General features: G+C 41.3%; 1 gene segment (V, D, J or C); it reads right to left on the bottom strand.

The window, feature by feature from the left end:
• Positions 1-420: 420 nt before the first annotated feature.
• Positions 421-1,920, bottom strand: LOC138174045 (immunoglobulin lambda variable 3-25-like). The segment is given in 2 exon segments: positions 421-1,681; positions 1,846-1,920. Coding segments are annotated over 2 exon segments (363 nt in total).
• Positions 1,921-17,027: the final 15,107 nt, after the last annotated feature.

The raw sequence follows: 17,027 nt of genomic DNA, 5'->3' as shown, positions 1-17,027 counted from the left end.
GACCTGGGATGTGATAAGACAGCAAGAGGATTTCTCAGCTCCCCTGGGACAGGGCCAGGGGCACCAGAGGCCAGATGTGCCTGAGGACATGATGCTGACCTAGACAACCCTGTGGCCTGGACGGGTCCCTCGAACTGGGAGCCAAAGTGAGTCCCATCCCTGTGCCCACCTGTCCTAACTATGAGGAGTCTGGCTTCTCCCTCTCCTTATACGGTATATGCCTTCCCCTGTTCAAACTGGGTTCTTGGCTCCAGCTTTCCTGGGGTGGTCCCCATATCTCAGTAGGGAGATTCTTGGGGGATCTTTTTTAGGATTTTTTAAAATTGGGAATTTAAAAAAAATTAAAAATCTTTTAGCATTTTTTCCTAACAAAACCTTTCCTCTCTTTCTCTAATTCTTTCTTCTTATCATCCCCAGTCCTGCCCTGAGCTGCTCCTGAAGCTGCCTGAGGGGTCAGCATCCCCTGGGGGAGAGGCCCCTGCCTCTGACCAAGCTCTCCTTTCCTTCCCTTGCAGGTTCTGGGGCCTCCTATGTGCTGACTCAGCCTCCTTCAGTGTCCAAAGGCCTGGGAGAGGAGGCCTCCCTAGCCTTTGCTGGGGGTGGAGTTAGCAGCAAAAATGGATCCTGGCATCAGCAGAAACCTCCCTGGGTCTCTGTGCTGGTCATCCATGAGGATAGCAAGGGGACCTTAGGGATTCCTTCCCTGCTCAATGAGCAACATCCTCACCACCTCGAGGGTCCATCTATCCTTCTCTCTCATGTCCTCACAGCTTTAATACACCCTTAAATCTCACCCAATGGGTGACCCCATCCCCCTCTGTACAAACATTTTTCCCACCCTCCTCAAGGCCCAGCTCCACTTCTACTTTCCTCACTCACAAAATCAAGGTAGTTAATACTTTACTCAGGAAACTGAGGCCATCCAACTTTTTTTATTAAAAATCTTGATTTTGCACATGGACCTAGTAGTGGGGGAGAGTTCATCCTGAGGTCTCAGTGCCCTGGGCTGGGCATTAGGGGTTACTGACCTGAAGCTAGGAGGGGCCCAGGAGGGTGTGGGTCCAGAGCTGTCCCTGAAGTGGCCAAAGTAGGGTAGAAGATGAAAGAGGCTCTCAGGGGGGCAGCAAAGCTCAGGGAATGAGGGGGAGCCCATAGGGTAGAGAGAGGGAGGAGGGCAGGTTTAGGGAAGGAATCTTGGAGGAGGGAAAGCGGCCCCTGAGGTGGAATAGCAGGGAGGGAAGAGGGAAGGAAGGGCCTGAGGGAGAAGCTGTTTCTGTCCTGTGCTACCCAGGCCCTTCTCTGGGGCCCACAGGGGAGGGCACAGTCTGAGCAGGCCTGGGAGGGGTTTTTGTCTCACTTCCCCCTCAGTCTGTGTCACTGTGAGCATGAGAAGTACCATCCCACACCTGACAGTAATAATCAGCCTCATCCTCAGCCTGGAGCCCAGAAATGCTCAGGGTGGCCGTGTTCCCTGAAATGGAGCCAGAGAATCTGTCAGGGATCCCTGAGGGCCTTTTATCATTCCAATATACCACCAGCTTAGGGGCTTGGCCAGGTTTCTGCTGGTACCAATATACATAGTAGCTGCTAACTCCATCCCCAGCACAGGAGATGGAGGCCGTCTCTCCCAGGCCTTTGGACACTGAAGGAGGCTGAGTCAGCACATAGGAGGCCCCAGAACCTGCAAGGGAAGGAAAGAAGGGCTTGGTCAGAGGCAGGGGCCTCTCCCCCCCAAGGGGATGCTGACCCCTCAGGCAGCTTCAGGATGAGCTCAGGGCAGACCTAGGCCTGGCCTCAGACATTGTGGGGCCTGAGACCCAGGGAGGAGTCCCTGGAAAGCCTCACCTGTGTAGACAGTCAGGAGTGAGAACAGCAGAGAGATCCAGGCCATGGTCAAGGTTCCTGCCAGAGCTCTGTGTGCTGAGGATCCCCCAGGGCTCTCTTAAGACCAGCCCAGGCCCTGCAGGGAGGAGGCTCCCACATGCAAATCTGCTCCTGCTCTGATGATTTGCAGAAGGAATCTTAAGTAATGGTTGACTGACCCTGTGTTCCTCAGGGTCTAGGAGACAGGCATGGGTTTTCATGTCCCCTGAGGTCATTCCCTCCTATGAGATGCTGGGATTCTGGGAGACAGGTTCATTCCTCCCCAGGCCTGTGTCTGATGCTCCACGACTCTCTCAATATAACTCAGCTCCTTTTTCCTCCTGGACCTTCCCTGTGCCCTGGGGCCTTCTCAAAATGGACCATCCCTCTTCCCTGCCAGCCCCTCTTCCTATTGTTGAGTTCCCCCAGGACCTGCTTGGGGAAAGCCAGGCTTCCTCCCCTCCAGCTGGGCCTGTGACTCTGGAGGCTTCAGAAGCTCCATGGAATGGGGGCTTCTCTCCCCCATCACTGGGAGCCCCTTTCATGGGTTGACTTTTCCTATTAGAATGTAAACTCCATGAGGGCAGGAACTCTCTATTGGTATTGGAATGCCCAGCATTTAGCACAGGGCCTGGTCCATAGGAAGGGATTAAGAAATGCTTTTTGTCTTGCCTGGCCCCCAGTCCAGAGCTGCCCTCATGACCATCCAAAGGAACAATCCTAAGAGAGAGTGGGCCCAGCTTCTGCCCCCAGTCCCCAGGATCCTGCTGTTCAGGCCTCCCAAGAGGCTGCAGAGGAAGAAAGCCAGGCTCACGCTCACTGTGGGCCTCCCTTCGCCATTGGTAAAGTGAGGGTATTGGACCAGGGGGTCTCTGAGCCCCTTCCAGCCCTGGCCTTCTGTGGTCAATCCCAAAGGTCTGATTTCATTTGTAATTATAAGCAGATTTTCCAAACATCAAGGACCTTAGGTAAGTAACGTTAAGGGTAAAGTTTAAGAAATTTTATTTATTTTTAAGTTTTCTTTATTTTATTTTTAAGAAAGTAGGGCATTTGCAGGTGAGCACTTACTCAATATTCAGGTTATACTCTTAGACCCTCTTATCTCTTTAGCTTCTGGGAATGATGCTTCAGGCAAGATGGTGACTGGGAAAGCCTGACCATAGGATTCAGAAGACCAGCTTGAGCCAAGACCATCCTGAGGCTCAGAGGTCCTGGGGAAGGTTGTCCCCAGCCACAGCTCATTCTGGGGCTCAGCCCCCCTGACATCACCCCCACGGTGCTGGGCCTCACTTCTCTGCCCAGCCTGCATCTTGGTGGTGCAGTGGTTAGAGCTGGGACTTGGAGTTTGGAAGATCTGCTTTTAGTTCTTGTCTCTGAGGCTTATGAGCTAAGTGATCCTGGGCAAGTCACCTAGCCTGTGTGGGGCTCAGTTCTCATGTCTCTAAAATGGGAAGATAATAGCCACTATCTCCCACGGCTGGTAGTGAGGCTTAAAGGATTTAATACATGTCATTGTGTAGCAAATCTTAACTTTCCCAGTAAACACTACAAGCTGGCTGTCCCTCTAGGCCCGAGTCCCCCCACCCCCACCCTCAGGCAGATCCCAAAGATCTGAGAATGGAGGGAGATGCGGGGAGGGTGAGTGGGGGAGACCTTCCTAGGGGCCATTGCTCCTGCCTCCTGTTCTGTCTGAGGCCTTTCCTCATCCCCCCAACCCCCAGCTGAGAGGGTCCCCTTGTCCCCTACCTCCCTGGCATTTCTCTGTGTTGTACTTCCCCATCCAGAGCCTCTGCGCTCCTCCAATAGAAGGGAAAGGCCTGGAGAACAGAGACTGCTCCTGTTTGTCTTTGTGCCCCCTGGCACAGTGCCTGGCACAGGGGGAGTGCTGAACACAGGCTTCTTATTGGACTGGTCTGCACCTTTTTAGTCCCTGAGAATGTTGTTCACACTCTGGGGCCTGAGGGAATTCTGAAGTGTCCCCTAAAAGGTGGGGTGTTGGGAGGGGCAGCTCTTCACCTGCCCGAAGCTCAGGGGGTGGGGCTGGGAAGGCAGCATCAGCTGAGCCTCCCCCAGGCCACAGGGCAGGAGACCAGGAGCTCAGGGGCCAGGAGCCCCAGGGGGCATTTCCAGCCCAACTCAGCCCCAAACACATTCAAATGTCTCCCTCTGGTAGCTACAGGGTCAATGGCAGCCCCAGGAAAGGTCAGGAGGAAGGTCCTCCCTTTTTTAAAAATTGACTTCTCCCTTAGAAATGGAAGCTTCTTGAAAATAGACTGTCTTTCTTTTTGCTTCAATTTGTATTCTCATCTTAGAACAGTGGAAGGAAGAAAAAGGCCCTTATGTTCATCGATGTTCAGAGAACTTCATGGTAGCCAAAAAAGGGGCTTAGAGTCTCATTTACGAGATATATGGAAAAGATTCAAATGTATAACAATAAGATCCATTCCCTCACTGGAAAAATAATGGCTGTAATATACGAATAGCCAGTTTTCAGAGGAATAAATCTAAATGATCAATGGTCATGTCGGTGTAAGCCTGGGTTATATAAGAACAGTTTTCCATACCTAATACTGAGCACAATTCCATTGCTCCCCCAGGGCCTCCTTAAGCAGCTGCTTCTGGGCCTGTTTCTATGCCATATTCTGCCCTTTTTATCTGAAAGAAGTTTTTTTGGGGAGCTTTACAGATATTATTTCATTTTATCTTGACAACAACCAGTAGAGGTAAATGCTATTATTATTGTCATTTGACAGATGAGGAAACTGAAGCCAATAGAGGTTAAGTGACTTGCCCAGGGCCACACAAACAGGGTCTAAAGCCACATTCAAACTCGGGTCTATCTAATGCACCAATAAGAGAGTCCTTTCTCCTTTCTCCCTTCTCCCACCTCCCACTTTGCCAGGCACTGTGCTAAACACTCTACAATTATCACCTCATCTAATTTCCCCAACAACCCTTCGAGGTTGGTTATATGATGTCTATTTGTAGTATGAGGAAAATGAGGCAGACAGAGGTTAAATGACTTGCCCAGGGTCACACAGGTGGTAAGTGTCTGGGTCAGGATTCAAACTTAGGAATCCAGGCCCAGTACTCTAGACACTATACCACCTATGTGTCTAAATACTTCGTGACCTAGAAGACATTTTATAAAATGGCATTTCTTCACAAGAGATAATTTAAAATTGCAGTTACTCCTTGAAATGTCATTGTGACAGACCCTCTTGGGGGCACAGAGAGGGGTGATTCCTGACTCAGCACAGGCTTCGAACTGGCTCCTGAAGCCAAAAGGGGGACACCCTCAGGAGCCCTGATCTGAAGGGATCCTCTCTATGTCCCTACCAGAAGCCCAGAGGAGTCTGCCCCAGCCTATGCAAAGAGTGAGGGGCAGGATGAGAGAGGGCGCCCAGGACATGGTTGGGATTTGTTCTGAGCTCCTCTTCAAAGACCGCACAGCTGGGACTGATGCCCACAGGCTCTCTAATCTTTCACGGGTCCTAGGCATGAAAATTTACCCCTTCCTCTATCTCTTTTGGGTGCCTGTGGGCTGGTCTTTGGCTTCCACCAGAGCAGAGGCTGAAGAGACTCAGGGTCATTACCTCCTTGCTCAGTGGGGAAAGACGCTAGTTTGTCCAACAGTGACCTCTACTGGCAAAGGCCAGTAAATGCTGCTTCTTCCAAAATCCTCCTTCTTTTAGGAGTGTAATACCTGGTAATATTACTGCAGGAAAAAAAAAAAAAAGTAACAGCCTAGAAGATTTCACCAGCCTGGTCTTTTCAAGACTGAAAGAGCTATACATTCCTGGGGGAAGTCAAAGGAGCTGGATCTCGCCTCCTAGAAGACTGGAGAATCTTAAAACCTTTTAGACTCAGACTTTGAGGACCAATGAACTTGGTGAATGGCTCAGAAACACTTCCAGAGTGAAAATAATAATTAAAAAACATTGGGGTTCAGTGGTAAGGGCGAAGTTGAATGAGATTTCAGGGGAGCTCATTGGCATGGTTTATGGTTTCCCTTTGAATTATTCAGGATTGGGATTAAGAAGGAAGAAAGGAGAACAGAGGAGGGAGGACAAAAGCATGTGTTAGTGGGGTAACAACAGTGGAAATTTCATGTCAGTAGATGCCAGGATCCTCAGTCCCTTGTTGAAAGATTAAATTTCAGCAGAACCTGTGCTCCAAGGGAGACATATTTTTCCAGAAACCAGAAGAGAACTGAGGACATTTAGTGTATAGGAAGCTTCTCACAGTGCCTAGAAAGAATGGTTGCTCTCTGCAAGACATAGGGACAGGTCTGTGTGCTTCCAATTACATTAGGAAAGAGGCAGCCCCCCTTTCCAGGCTGTCAGCCTGATCCAGAGCCTGAGGCTTGGCCCAGGCAGCAGACATGGGTTTAGGAGGGCATCTCTGTCTATATCTGAGGCATAAATAAAGATTCAACCTCCCCCAGCTGTGGATCTCTAAAAAATTGAAATGGTGTGAGGGAAATACATCCCAAACTGTCTAATCATAGCCTAAAAACAAAATAAAAAATACTCCCATCCACCCCTCATGGAATCCCTATAAAACTAGAAAATCTGAGAAAATCCTTTGAACTCCAGCAAATCCTCTGAACCAGGGGTGAGAACCTGTGGCCTCAAGGTTACATGTGGCCATTTAGGTCCTTGTGTGTGGCTTTTTAACTGAGTTCATATTTTACAGAATTTCACAAGTTTTACAGTTTATGAAGGGGATTTGTTCTGTGAAATTTGGACTCAGTCAAAGGGCTGCACTTGAGGACCTAGAGGGCCACGTGTGGCCTTGAGGCTGCAGAATCCCCCCCCCCCTTTGCTCTGAACCAATCTTCTTCCTCCTCCAATTCTCACTTGGCCCCTTTTAAGTCCTAGCTAAAATCCCACCCTCTGCAGGAAGGTTTTCCTGATCTTTCTTGATTCTAGTGCCTTCCCTCTCTTGATTCCCCTTCTATCCTTTCTATAGTTTCCTTACACATAGTTATTGGTACATTGTCTCCCTCATTACACTGTGAGCACTCCCTTCCCATTCACCCACCATGTTATCAGCAGCCAAGACTGCAGTAGCTGACCCAAGGGTCCAACATATGAGTTTGTAATAAATTACAGTTCCTTGCTCTGGTTACCCCTCTTGTTTCCAGTGCCATGGAGAGGGCTATAGGTTTGAGAAGAAATCACACTTAAATAAGCTTGAGAGAAGTAGTTTAGTATTCAGCTGAGGCCAGTTAAACCCATCTGAAAGCGACTTGTGGCAGAGACCTGGGTAACCAAACCATGAATTCCCTAGTGTAGGAGAAGGCTGAGGTGCTTTGAGATAAATCTCCTAGGAAAGCCATCTTCAGTGATGAGGGAGTCAGAAGTGACCAAGAGGGAACATAAGGGAGGGAAAACAGGAATGGGCCAAGAGTTCAGGAAGAACACTTACACACCTTGAGCATAAATAGACAACTCAACATTTAATTAAGAAAAATCCATATGATAATTCTATTAACAATAGAATGAAATATGGCTTCCAGCTCTAGTAAAGGAGTTCAGACATCTATCAATAAATCCTGCAAAACAAAGAAAAAGCAAGTTACACCTGCTAAGATATGTGGACTTTGAGAAGAACATGGACCCACAACATGCTGTACCTGAGTGGTTCGAGAGAGAAATGAGATTACCTTTTAAGGAAGTTGGAAGGGAAACAAAAAAGAAAAGGGGCAAAGAGTGAAAGGAGTGAAGATTGAGGGATATGGTGATCGGAAGCAAAACTCTGGGGAAGAGGGACAAGGAGAAAGGAGACAGAAGCATACATAGGGGAAATAGGATAGAAAGAAACAGTCATCACTACCGTGGAAGTCAATGGGATGAATTCTTCCATAAAATGGAAACTGATAGCAGAGGAGAACAAAAACCAGAATCCTACAATATGTTGTTTACAAGAAACACATTTGAAATTAGATATATACACGGAATAAAGGTAAAAGGTTAGAGCAGAATACTACTTTACTTCAGCTGAAGTAAAATTAAAAAAAAGTAGAGGTAACAATCCTGATCCCAGACAAAGCAAAAGCAAAAATAGGTTCAACTAAAAGAGATAAGGAACAAAATTATATCTTGCAAACAGGTACCACAGAAAATGAAGTAATATGAACTAAAGATATATGCACCAAGTAGCATAGCATCCAACTTCTTAAAAAAGAAGTTAAGTTAGTTACAGGAAGAAATATAAAGTAAAACTATACTTGTGGGGAGACCTCAGCCTCTCAGGAGTAGACAAATCTAGACACAATATAAACAAGAAAAAAGTTAAGGGGTTACTTAGAATTTTAGAAAAGTTAGACAAAAATTTTCTGGAGAAAATTGAATGAGGATAGAAAGGAATATGCCTTTTTCTCAGTGGCACATGGCATGTACACAAAAACTGACTATGTGTTAGGGCATAAAAGCCTCACAATCCAAAGCAGAAAGACAGATAAATTAAATAGATTCTTTTCAGATCATGATGTAAAATTACATGCAATAGAGGGTCATGAAAAAATAGACTAAAGACTAATTGGAAACTAAATAACCTAATCCTAAAGAATGAGTGGACCAAACAACAAATGATAGAAAGAAACCAATAGCTTTATCCAAGAGAATGACAATAATGAGACAACACACCAAAACTTACAGGATGCTGCTAAAGCACTTCATAAGGGAATTTTTTGTCTTTATTAATTTATTTACTGTTAGTTTACAAGATTCATTAGCATTCAACATTCATTCTTTGAGTTTCAAATTTTCTCTCCTTCCCCTTCTTCCCCCCCCATGATGGCATACAATCAAGCATAATATCTGCAAATACTTTCACATTAGGCATTAGTCAGGTTATAAAGAAGGATTGTAACAGATGGAATGAAGAATGGTAAAGAGGAAACAAGACCAAACAAGAAAACAAAAAAGGGCAGGTAGTTTGCTTCAATCTGGGTTCAATCTCAGTTCTTTCTCTCGATGTAAACATCTCTCTCCATCATGAGTATTTTGGGTTTGACTTATGTCTATGGATTGCTGAAAAGAGTCCACTTTATCAAAGTTGGTTGTCACATATAAGTTGTGTCTGTAATTGTGTACAAATTCCTCCTGGCTCTACTCTTCTTACTCAGCATCAGGTCATATCTGCCTCTCCAGGTAAATATGAAGTCCATCTGCTCCTTGTTTCTTATTGCACAATAGTATTCCATAACATGCATGTACCACAACTTGTTCAGCCATTCCCCAATTGAGGGGCACCCCTTTAAACTCCAATTCTTTGCTACCAAAAAAGAGCTGCTATAAATAGTTTTGTACATATGGGTCTTTTTCCCACTGCTATGATCTCTTTGGGATACAATCCTAGAAGTGGTATTGTTGGTTCAAAAGGTATGAAATTATTTATAGCCTTTTGGGCATAATTCCAGATTGTTTTCCAGAATGGTTGGATAAGTTCACAACTTCACCAGTAATGCATTAGTGTTCCAATTTGTCCACATCCTCTCCAGTATTTGTCATTTCCCTGTTTTGTCATCTTAGCCAATCTGACGGCTGAGATGTGGTACCTCAGAGTTGTTTTGATTTGCATTTCTCTAATCAATAGTGATTTAGAGCATTTTTTCATATGTTTATTAATATCTTTAATTTCTTCCTCTGAAAATTGCCTGTTCATATCCTTTGACCATTTATCAATTGGGGAATGACTTTTATTCTTATAGATTTGACTAAATTGTCTGTATATTTAAGAAATGAGTCCTTTATTAGTGACATAGGTTGTAAAAATTCTTTCCCAATTTTCCACTTCCCTCTTAATTCTGGTTACATTGGCTTGGTTTGTACAGAAGCTTTTCAATTTAATGTATTCAAAATTATCCACATTGCATTTTATACTGCCCTCTAATGCTTGTTTGGTCATAAAGTCTTTCCCTCTCCACAAATCTGACAGGTAAACTATTCCTTGCTTTCTCAGATTGCTTGGAGTATCAGCCTTTATACCTAGATCATGCACTGATTTAGACTTGATTTTGATATATGGTGTTAGATAATGATCTATGCCCAGTTTCTGCCATACTATATTCCAGTTGTCCCAGCAGCTTTTGTCAAATAGTGAGTTCTTATCCCCAAAACTGGGATCTTTGGGTTTATCAAACAGTAGATTACTATAGTCATTGACTGCTGAGTCTCGTGTACCCAATCTATTCCATTGATCCACTAGTCTATTCCTCAGCCACTACCAAGTAGTTTTGAAGACTGCTGCTTTATAGTACAGATTAAAATCTGGTATAACTAGTCCTCCACTCCTAGGATTTCTTTGCATTAATTCCCTTGATATTTTGGACCTTTTGTTCTTCCAAATGAATTCTGTTACTAAGTTTTCTAGCTCTATAAGGTAATTTCTTGGTAAACTGATTGGTATGGCACTAAATATATAATTTAATATAGGTAAAATTGTCATTTTTATTATATTAGCTCGACCCAACCATGAGCAATTGATGTCTTTCCAATAAGTTAGATCTGACTTTATTTGTGTGAAAAATGTTTTGTAGTTGTGTTCATATAGGTCTTGGGTTAGTTTTGGCAGGTAGGTGACCAAATATTTTATAATGTCTACAGTAACTTTAAATAGGTTTTCTCTTTCTATCTCTTGCTGTTGAACTTCATTAGAAATATACAGAATTGCCAAGGATTTATGTGGGTTTATTTTATATCCTGAAACTTTGCCAAATTTATTTATTGTCTCAAGTAGTTTTTTACTTGATTTTCTAGGATTCTCTAAGTATATCATGATATCATCTGCAAAGAGTGATAGCTTGGTCTCTTCTTTGCCTAATTTGATTCCTTTGATTTCTTTTTCTTCTCTAATTGCTACTGCTAACATTTCTAGTACCAGATTGAATAAGAGGGGTGATAGTAGATATCCTTGTTTCACCCCTGATCTTATTGGAAATACTTCTAGCTTCTCCCCATTACATATAATACTTGCTGATGGCTTTAAATAGATGCTATATATTATTTTAAGGAAGGCTTAATCTATTCTTATTCTTTCTAGTGTTTTTGATAGTAATGGATGTTGTATTTTGTCAAAAGCCTTTTCCGTGTCTATTGAGATGATCGTGTGGTTTCTGCTAGTTTTATTGTTGATATGATCAATTATACTTATGGTTTTCCTAATATTAAACCATCCTTGCATTCCTGGAATAAATCCTACCTGATAAAAGTGTATTATTCTTGAGATAAGTTGCTGTAGTCTTTTTGCTAATATTTTATTTAGAATTTTTGCATCTATATTCATGAGGGAGATTTGTCTCTGATTTTCTTTCTCTGTTTTATCTCTTCCTGATTTAGGTATCAGTACTATATTTGTGTCATTAAAAGAATATGGTAGGACTCCTTCTCCACTAATTTTCCCAAATAGTTTGTAGAGTACTGGAATCAATTTTTATTTAAATGTCTGATAGAATTCACTAGTGAATCCATCTGGCCCTGGAGATTTTTTTCTAGGGAGTTGACTGATGGCTTTTTCAATTTCTTTTTCTGAGATGCTATTATTTAAGTAATTTACTTCCTCTTCAGTTAATCTGGGCAACTTGTATGCTTGTAAATATTCATTCATTTCCCTAAGATTGTCAAATTTATGTGCATACAACCTGCCAAAATAGTTCCTAATTATTGTTTTACTTTCCTCTTCATTGGTGGTAGGTTCACCCTTTTCATTTTTGATACTCATAATTTGGTTTTCTTTCTTTTTTATCATATTGACTAAGGGTCTATAAATTGTATTTTTCCCATAAAACCAGCTCTTAGTTTTATTAATTAATTCAATTGTTTTCTTAATTTCAATTTTATTAATCTCTCCACTGATTTTCAGTATATCTAATTTAATATTTACTTGTGGATTTTCAATTTGTTTTTTTTTCTAGCTTTTTCAATTGCATGCCCAATTCATTGACCTCTCTTTTCTCTAATTTATTCATGTATGCACTCAGGGATATAAAACTTCCTCTAAGAATTGCCTTTGCTGCATTTCACAAATTTTGGTGTGTTGTCTCAGTACTATCATTCTCTTGAATGAAGTTACTGATTGTTTCTATGATTTCTTGTTTGACCTACTAATTCTTTAGGATTGAATTGTTTAGTTTTGAATTAGTTTTTAGTCTGTCTTTCCATGGCCCTTTATTGAATACGATTTTTATTGCATCATGATCTGAGAATGATGCATTTATTATTTCTGCCTTTCTGTACTGAATTGTGAGGTTTTTATGTCCTAGTAAATGGTCAATTTTTGTGTATGTGCCATGTACCACTGAGAAGAAGGTATATTCCTTTTTATCCCCATTCAGTTTTCTTCAGAGATCTGTCATACTACCCTCTCTAAAATTCTATTCACCTCTTTAACTTCTTTCTTGTTTATTTTGAGGTTGGATTTATCAAGTTCAGAGAGGGGGTGATTAAGGTCTCCCACTACTATAGTTTTGTTATCATTTCTTCCTCTAATTCCCTTACCTTCTTCTCTAGGAATTGGGATGCTATACCACTTGGTGCATATATGTTAAGTAATGATATTGCTTCATTCTCGATGGTGACTTTTAGCAGGATATAGTTTCCTTCCTTATCTCTTTTAATTACATCAATTTTTGCTTTTGGTTTATCTGAGATAAAAATTGCTACCTCTGCTTTTTTTTTACTTCAGCTGAGGCATGATGTATTTTACTCCAGCCTTTTAACTTTACCTTGTGTGTATTCCTCTGTTTCAGATGTGTTTCTTGTAAACAGCATTTTGTAGTATTACAATTTTTAATCCATTCTGCTATCCACCTCTGTTTTATGGGAGAGTTCATTCCATTCACATTTATGATTATTATCTGTTTCTTTCCCTATTCTCTCCCCTGTTAATGCTTATGTTTTTTCTCCCCTTCTTCTTTCCCCTCCTTAACAGTATTCCTTTTGACCACTGCCTCCCTCAGTATTCCCTTATCAGCCCCCCTCCTTTTTCCTCCCCTTCCCCCTTACTTCTTCCCTCCCTCCTAACGCCCCCCCTTCATAGCTCTTTGTATCTAGTACTGCCTGTAAGACATTTTTATATTTAATGAAGCATGTTATTTCTTCTTTGCACCAAGAGTGACAGAAACAAATCTCATGCAAAGTTCCTCTCCCTCCCCTCTTTCCTTCTAATATGATATGTTTTGTGTCTCTTCTCCATAGAGTCCTATGCTTAACTGGTTATTATTCCCTCCTTGCACCAGACCTAATGAGGGGAAACCTCATATAATACTCATCTGCCTCCCTTCTTTCCTCTGCTATATTGTTTTTTTGCCTCTTTGTGTGGCATAATTTACCCTTTTCCACTTCATTCATTCCTCTTCTTCCATTGCAGTCCCTTTGTAGCCCTTAATAAGATTTTTTTAATTGTCATTTTGTGTAATTTATACTCATACCCTTTACTTGTCTATAAACAATTTGCTCTTATTAAATAACAGGGTGTGTGTGTGTGTGTGTTTTTATTGTTTACATTTCTATGTCACTCTTGTATCTCATAATTGGAGGTTTAATTTTCCATTGACTTCTGGCTTTTTCATCAGAAAGGTCTGGAAATCTGTTATATTGTTGAATGACAATCTCTTTGCCTTGAAGAATATGCTCAGTCTCACTGAGTAGGTGATCCTTGGTTGTAACCCAATCTCTTTTGCCTTGAGGAAAATTGAATTCCACTGCCTCTGATCTTTAAGTGTAGAGGCTGCCAAATCTTGTGAGATCCTCACTGTGGTTCTTCAATATTTGAATTGTTTCTTTCTGGCCACTTGAAGTATTTTCTCTTTTACCTGGTAGTTCTGGAGTTTGGCCCCAACATTTTGAGGACTTTTCAGTTTGGGATCTCTTTCAGCAGGTGTCTGATGGATTCTCTCGATTTCTATTTTACCCTCAGGTTCTAGTATCTCAGGGCAGTTCTTCTTAATGAGCTCTTGAAAAATGTTGTCCAGGCTCAGTTTTTCATCATGATTTTCTTGTAGGCCTATGATTTTCAGGTTATCTCTCCTGGATCTGTTTTCCTGGTCAGTTATTTTTCCATTGATATATTTAACCTCGTTTTCTAATTTTTCATTGTTGTTTTTTTGTTTGACTAATTCTTGGTTCCTCATAGAGTTATTTGTTTCAATTTGGTTGATTCTGGTTTTTAGCAAATCATTTTCCTTGGTTAGTTTTTGGAGCTCCTTTTCCATATCACACACTTTTCTTTTTATGTAGCTATTCATTATAATGTTTTTCTAGTTCTGCAATTTTGATTTTAAAAGAATTAATCATTTTGTCTTCTATCTCTCTCATTTGGTTTTCAAAGTTCCTTCTGAGCTCATCTAGGAGAGCTTTCTGTGCTTGGGACCCATTCCCTGTTGATGTTTCAACTGTGGGTGTGGAGTCCACATTGTCTCTCTGTGAGTTTGGTTCCTCCCTCTGAGGATAGTAGGACTCCAGAGTCTTTGTAGTCTGCTTTCTACCCATTTTGAGGCAGGACCCTAGCCATGACCTTCCTCTAGGGTTCCCAAGCCTTTACTGTTGAGGGTTTTTCCCTGGGGCAATAATTACTATGTTTTCAAAGAGTGGGGGTGGGGTTGGAGCAGGCTGGGTTCACTCTGCCATCCTGGTCCTTGGAGGTTCTGATAAGGGCTTTTTAAAAAAATTTCTGGGCTATGGAACAGTAGTCCCAGGAGTATTTGCTGTCCTGGACAGGGACCCTGCATTTGGTTCTTACCTTGCTCTTTCCAGTTCCAGCCCTTTGGGGAAAGGCCTGGTAGTGGCCCTTTTGGTTGGTGGGACGACTTTCCCCCCTCATTGGTCAGGCCTCCTCCCAGCCTGCCCCTTTAAGGGAAATTTTTAAATCTCGAAATGTTTACACGAATAAACTAGAGAAAGAGGAGTTCAATTAATTGGGCATACAACTAAAACAAAAGCTTGAAAAAGAACAAATTGAAAATCCTTAATTAAAAATCAGATTAGAAATTCTGAAAATCAAAGTAGAGATAAATGAAATTGAAACTAAGAAAATTGTTGGGGGGCAGCTAGGTGGCACAGTGAATAAAGTGCTGGTCCTGGAGACCTCAGGACCTGAGTTCAAATCCAGCCTCAGACTCTTAACACAAAAACTAGCCTGTGATCTTGGACAAGTCACTTAACCCCAATGGCCCTACTTTCCCCCCTCCAAAAAGAAAAAAAAAAGAATACCCGCAAACTGTTGAACTAATTAAAAATAAAACTAAGATCTGGTTTTATAAAAAAAAAAACAATAAAATAGATAACTTTTGTCTAATTTGATTTTAAAAAAGGAAATAAGAAAATCAAATCACCAAGATCAAAAATGAAAAAGATGAATCCACCATCAATGAAGAGGAAATTACAGCAATAATAAGTAGTTATTTTGCCCAACTGTATGCCCATAAATCTGACAATCTAAGTGAAGTGGATGGGTATTTATAAAAGAAATATGAATTGCCTAGATTAGCCAAAAAAGAAATAAAAATAACCCCATTTTAAAAACAGAAATTGAAGAATCCATCAATGAACTCTGTAAGGCAAATCTCCAGAGTGAGACAGATTTACAGTGAATTTTCCCAAACATTTAAAAACAATCAATTACAATGCCGTATAACTTATTTGGAACAATGGGTGAAGGACTCTTACCAGATTCATTTTATGACAAAAATAGGTGCTGATACCTAAACCAGAAAGAGTCAATACAGAGAACAAAAATTAGAGACCAATTTCCCTAATGAATATTGATGCAAAAAAATTAAATAAAACACTAGCAAAGAGATTATTGAAATTTATCACTAGGATAATACAGCATGACCAGGTGGAATTTATACCTGGAATGCAAGGATGGTTCAATAATAGGAAAATTGTACAATAAAAAAATTTAGACCATTTGGATAGGACTGAACTTCTATGTTCCTTTTGAAAGTGTTAAAAAAACAGTAACAACAATAACTAAAACTAAACAAGCAAACAAATAATCTCCCTCAAACCAGCACATTTCTGAAATTTCAACCCTTGGTCTTCTGGGTTGAACTCTGCCACAGGTCAGTAAAGAAACCTGGACATGGTAAGGCAAGGTGAGATGGGCCTCAGAAAATAAGAGAAATAGTTAGAAATTATTCTGCTGCTTCTGTTTCTGGAGATCAATGTACTCAATGCCCAGGACTCCATCTATCCTCAAATTTTCCATCTTTCTATGGAATCAATGGACTTTAATCCCAAGTTTTAATGAATAAATTTACTGATTTATTTTAATAAATTGATATTTTTTTTCAACTAACAGTAATCCCAAGCAGAGGCAACTTCCAAGGTTCAGAATACCAGCATAGTAACTCTATATTTTATTCAGTGACAAATTAAGGTAAAACATTCACAGAACAGAGAAAATCAAAATACAGCATTCACCAAGTGTGATTCAATAATTTCCAAGTAATACTCCACTCTTGGGCAGTACATTCATTTACTCAATCACAAAGTCTCTCTTCTTAAATGGAGATTAGCTTCCAATCATAAACAAAGTACATTCATTTGGTCAGTCACAGAACACACAAAAAAAGTAAAAAATTTCTCATCCCTGGATCACAGCTGAATTACAATTATCATCAGTTAAAGCCAAGCACCTTCTCAAAAGGGGCAGTGGGGAGCACAAAGGCCACCTACTCCTGAGTTACAACAAGGTTAAGATATCATCACAGCATTTAACACCCAAGGAGAGCTCTTTTCTTCATCTTGACCCTGTATGGGACAGATGAAAGTATGGTTTCTCAGGGACTATCTGTAAAGTAAGTTAGTCCTTAGGCCTTAGGCCTAAGTTTCCATTTTTCTAGTAATTATGTGACTTTGAAACTTTAGGACTCTTTCATTATAATTGTTCTATTCTAGTCAGCCCTTTTCGCCCGGCTTACCATAAAAGGATTGCTGAACAAGACTGTTGATAAGGAGGACCAGGATTTAACCTTAGGAAAGTTGAGGCAGTTGTGAACTGATTCAACCATTCTGAAGAGCAATCTGGAACTATGTCCAAAGGGCTATAAGTAATTTGTTATCATTTGACCCAGAAATACCACTTCTAGGTTTGTGTCCCAAAGAGATCATAGAATTGGGTGGAAGACTGGTATGTACAAAAAATATTTATAG

The sequence above is a fragment of the Petaurus breviceps genome, unplaced genomic scaffold, assembly GCF_028583685.1.
Source record: "Petaurus breviceps papuanus isolate PSGF00001 unplaced genomic scaffold, PetGlider_PUasm1.0 678, whole genome shotgun sequence".
NCBI classification, from domain to species: domain Eukaryota; kingdom Metazoa; phylum Chordata; class Mammalia; order Diprotodontia; family Petauridae; genus Petaurus; species Petaurus breviceps.
Note: the sequence above shows the minus strand (reverse complement) of the source record. Positions and strands in the feature narration are given on the sequence as shown.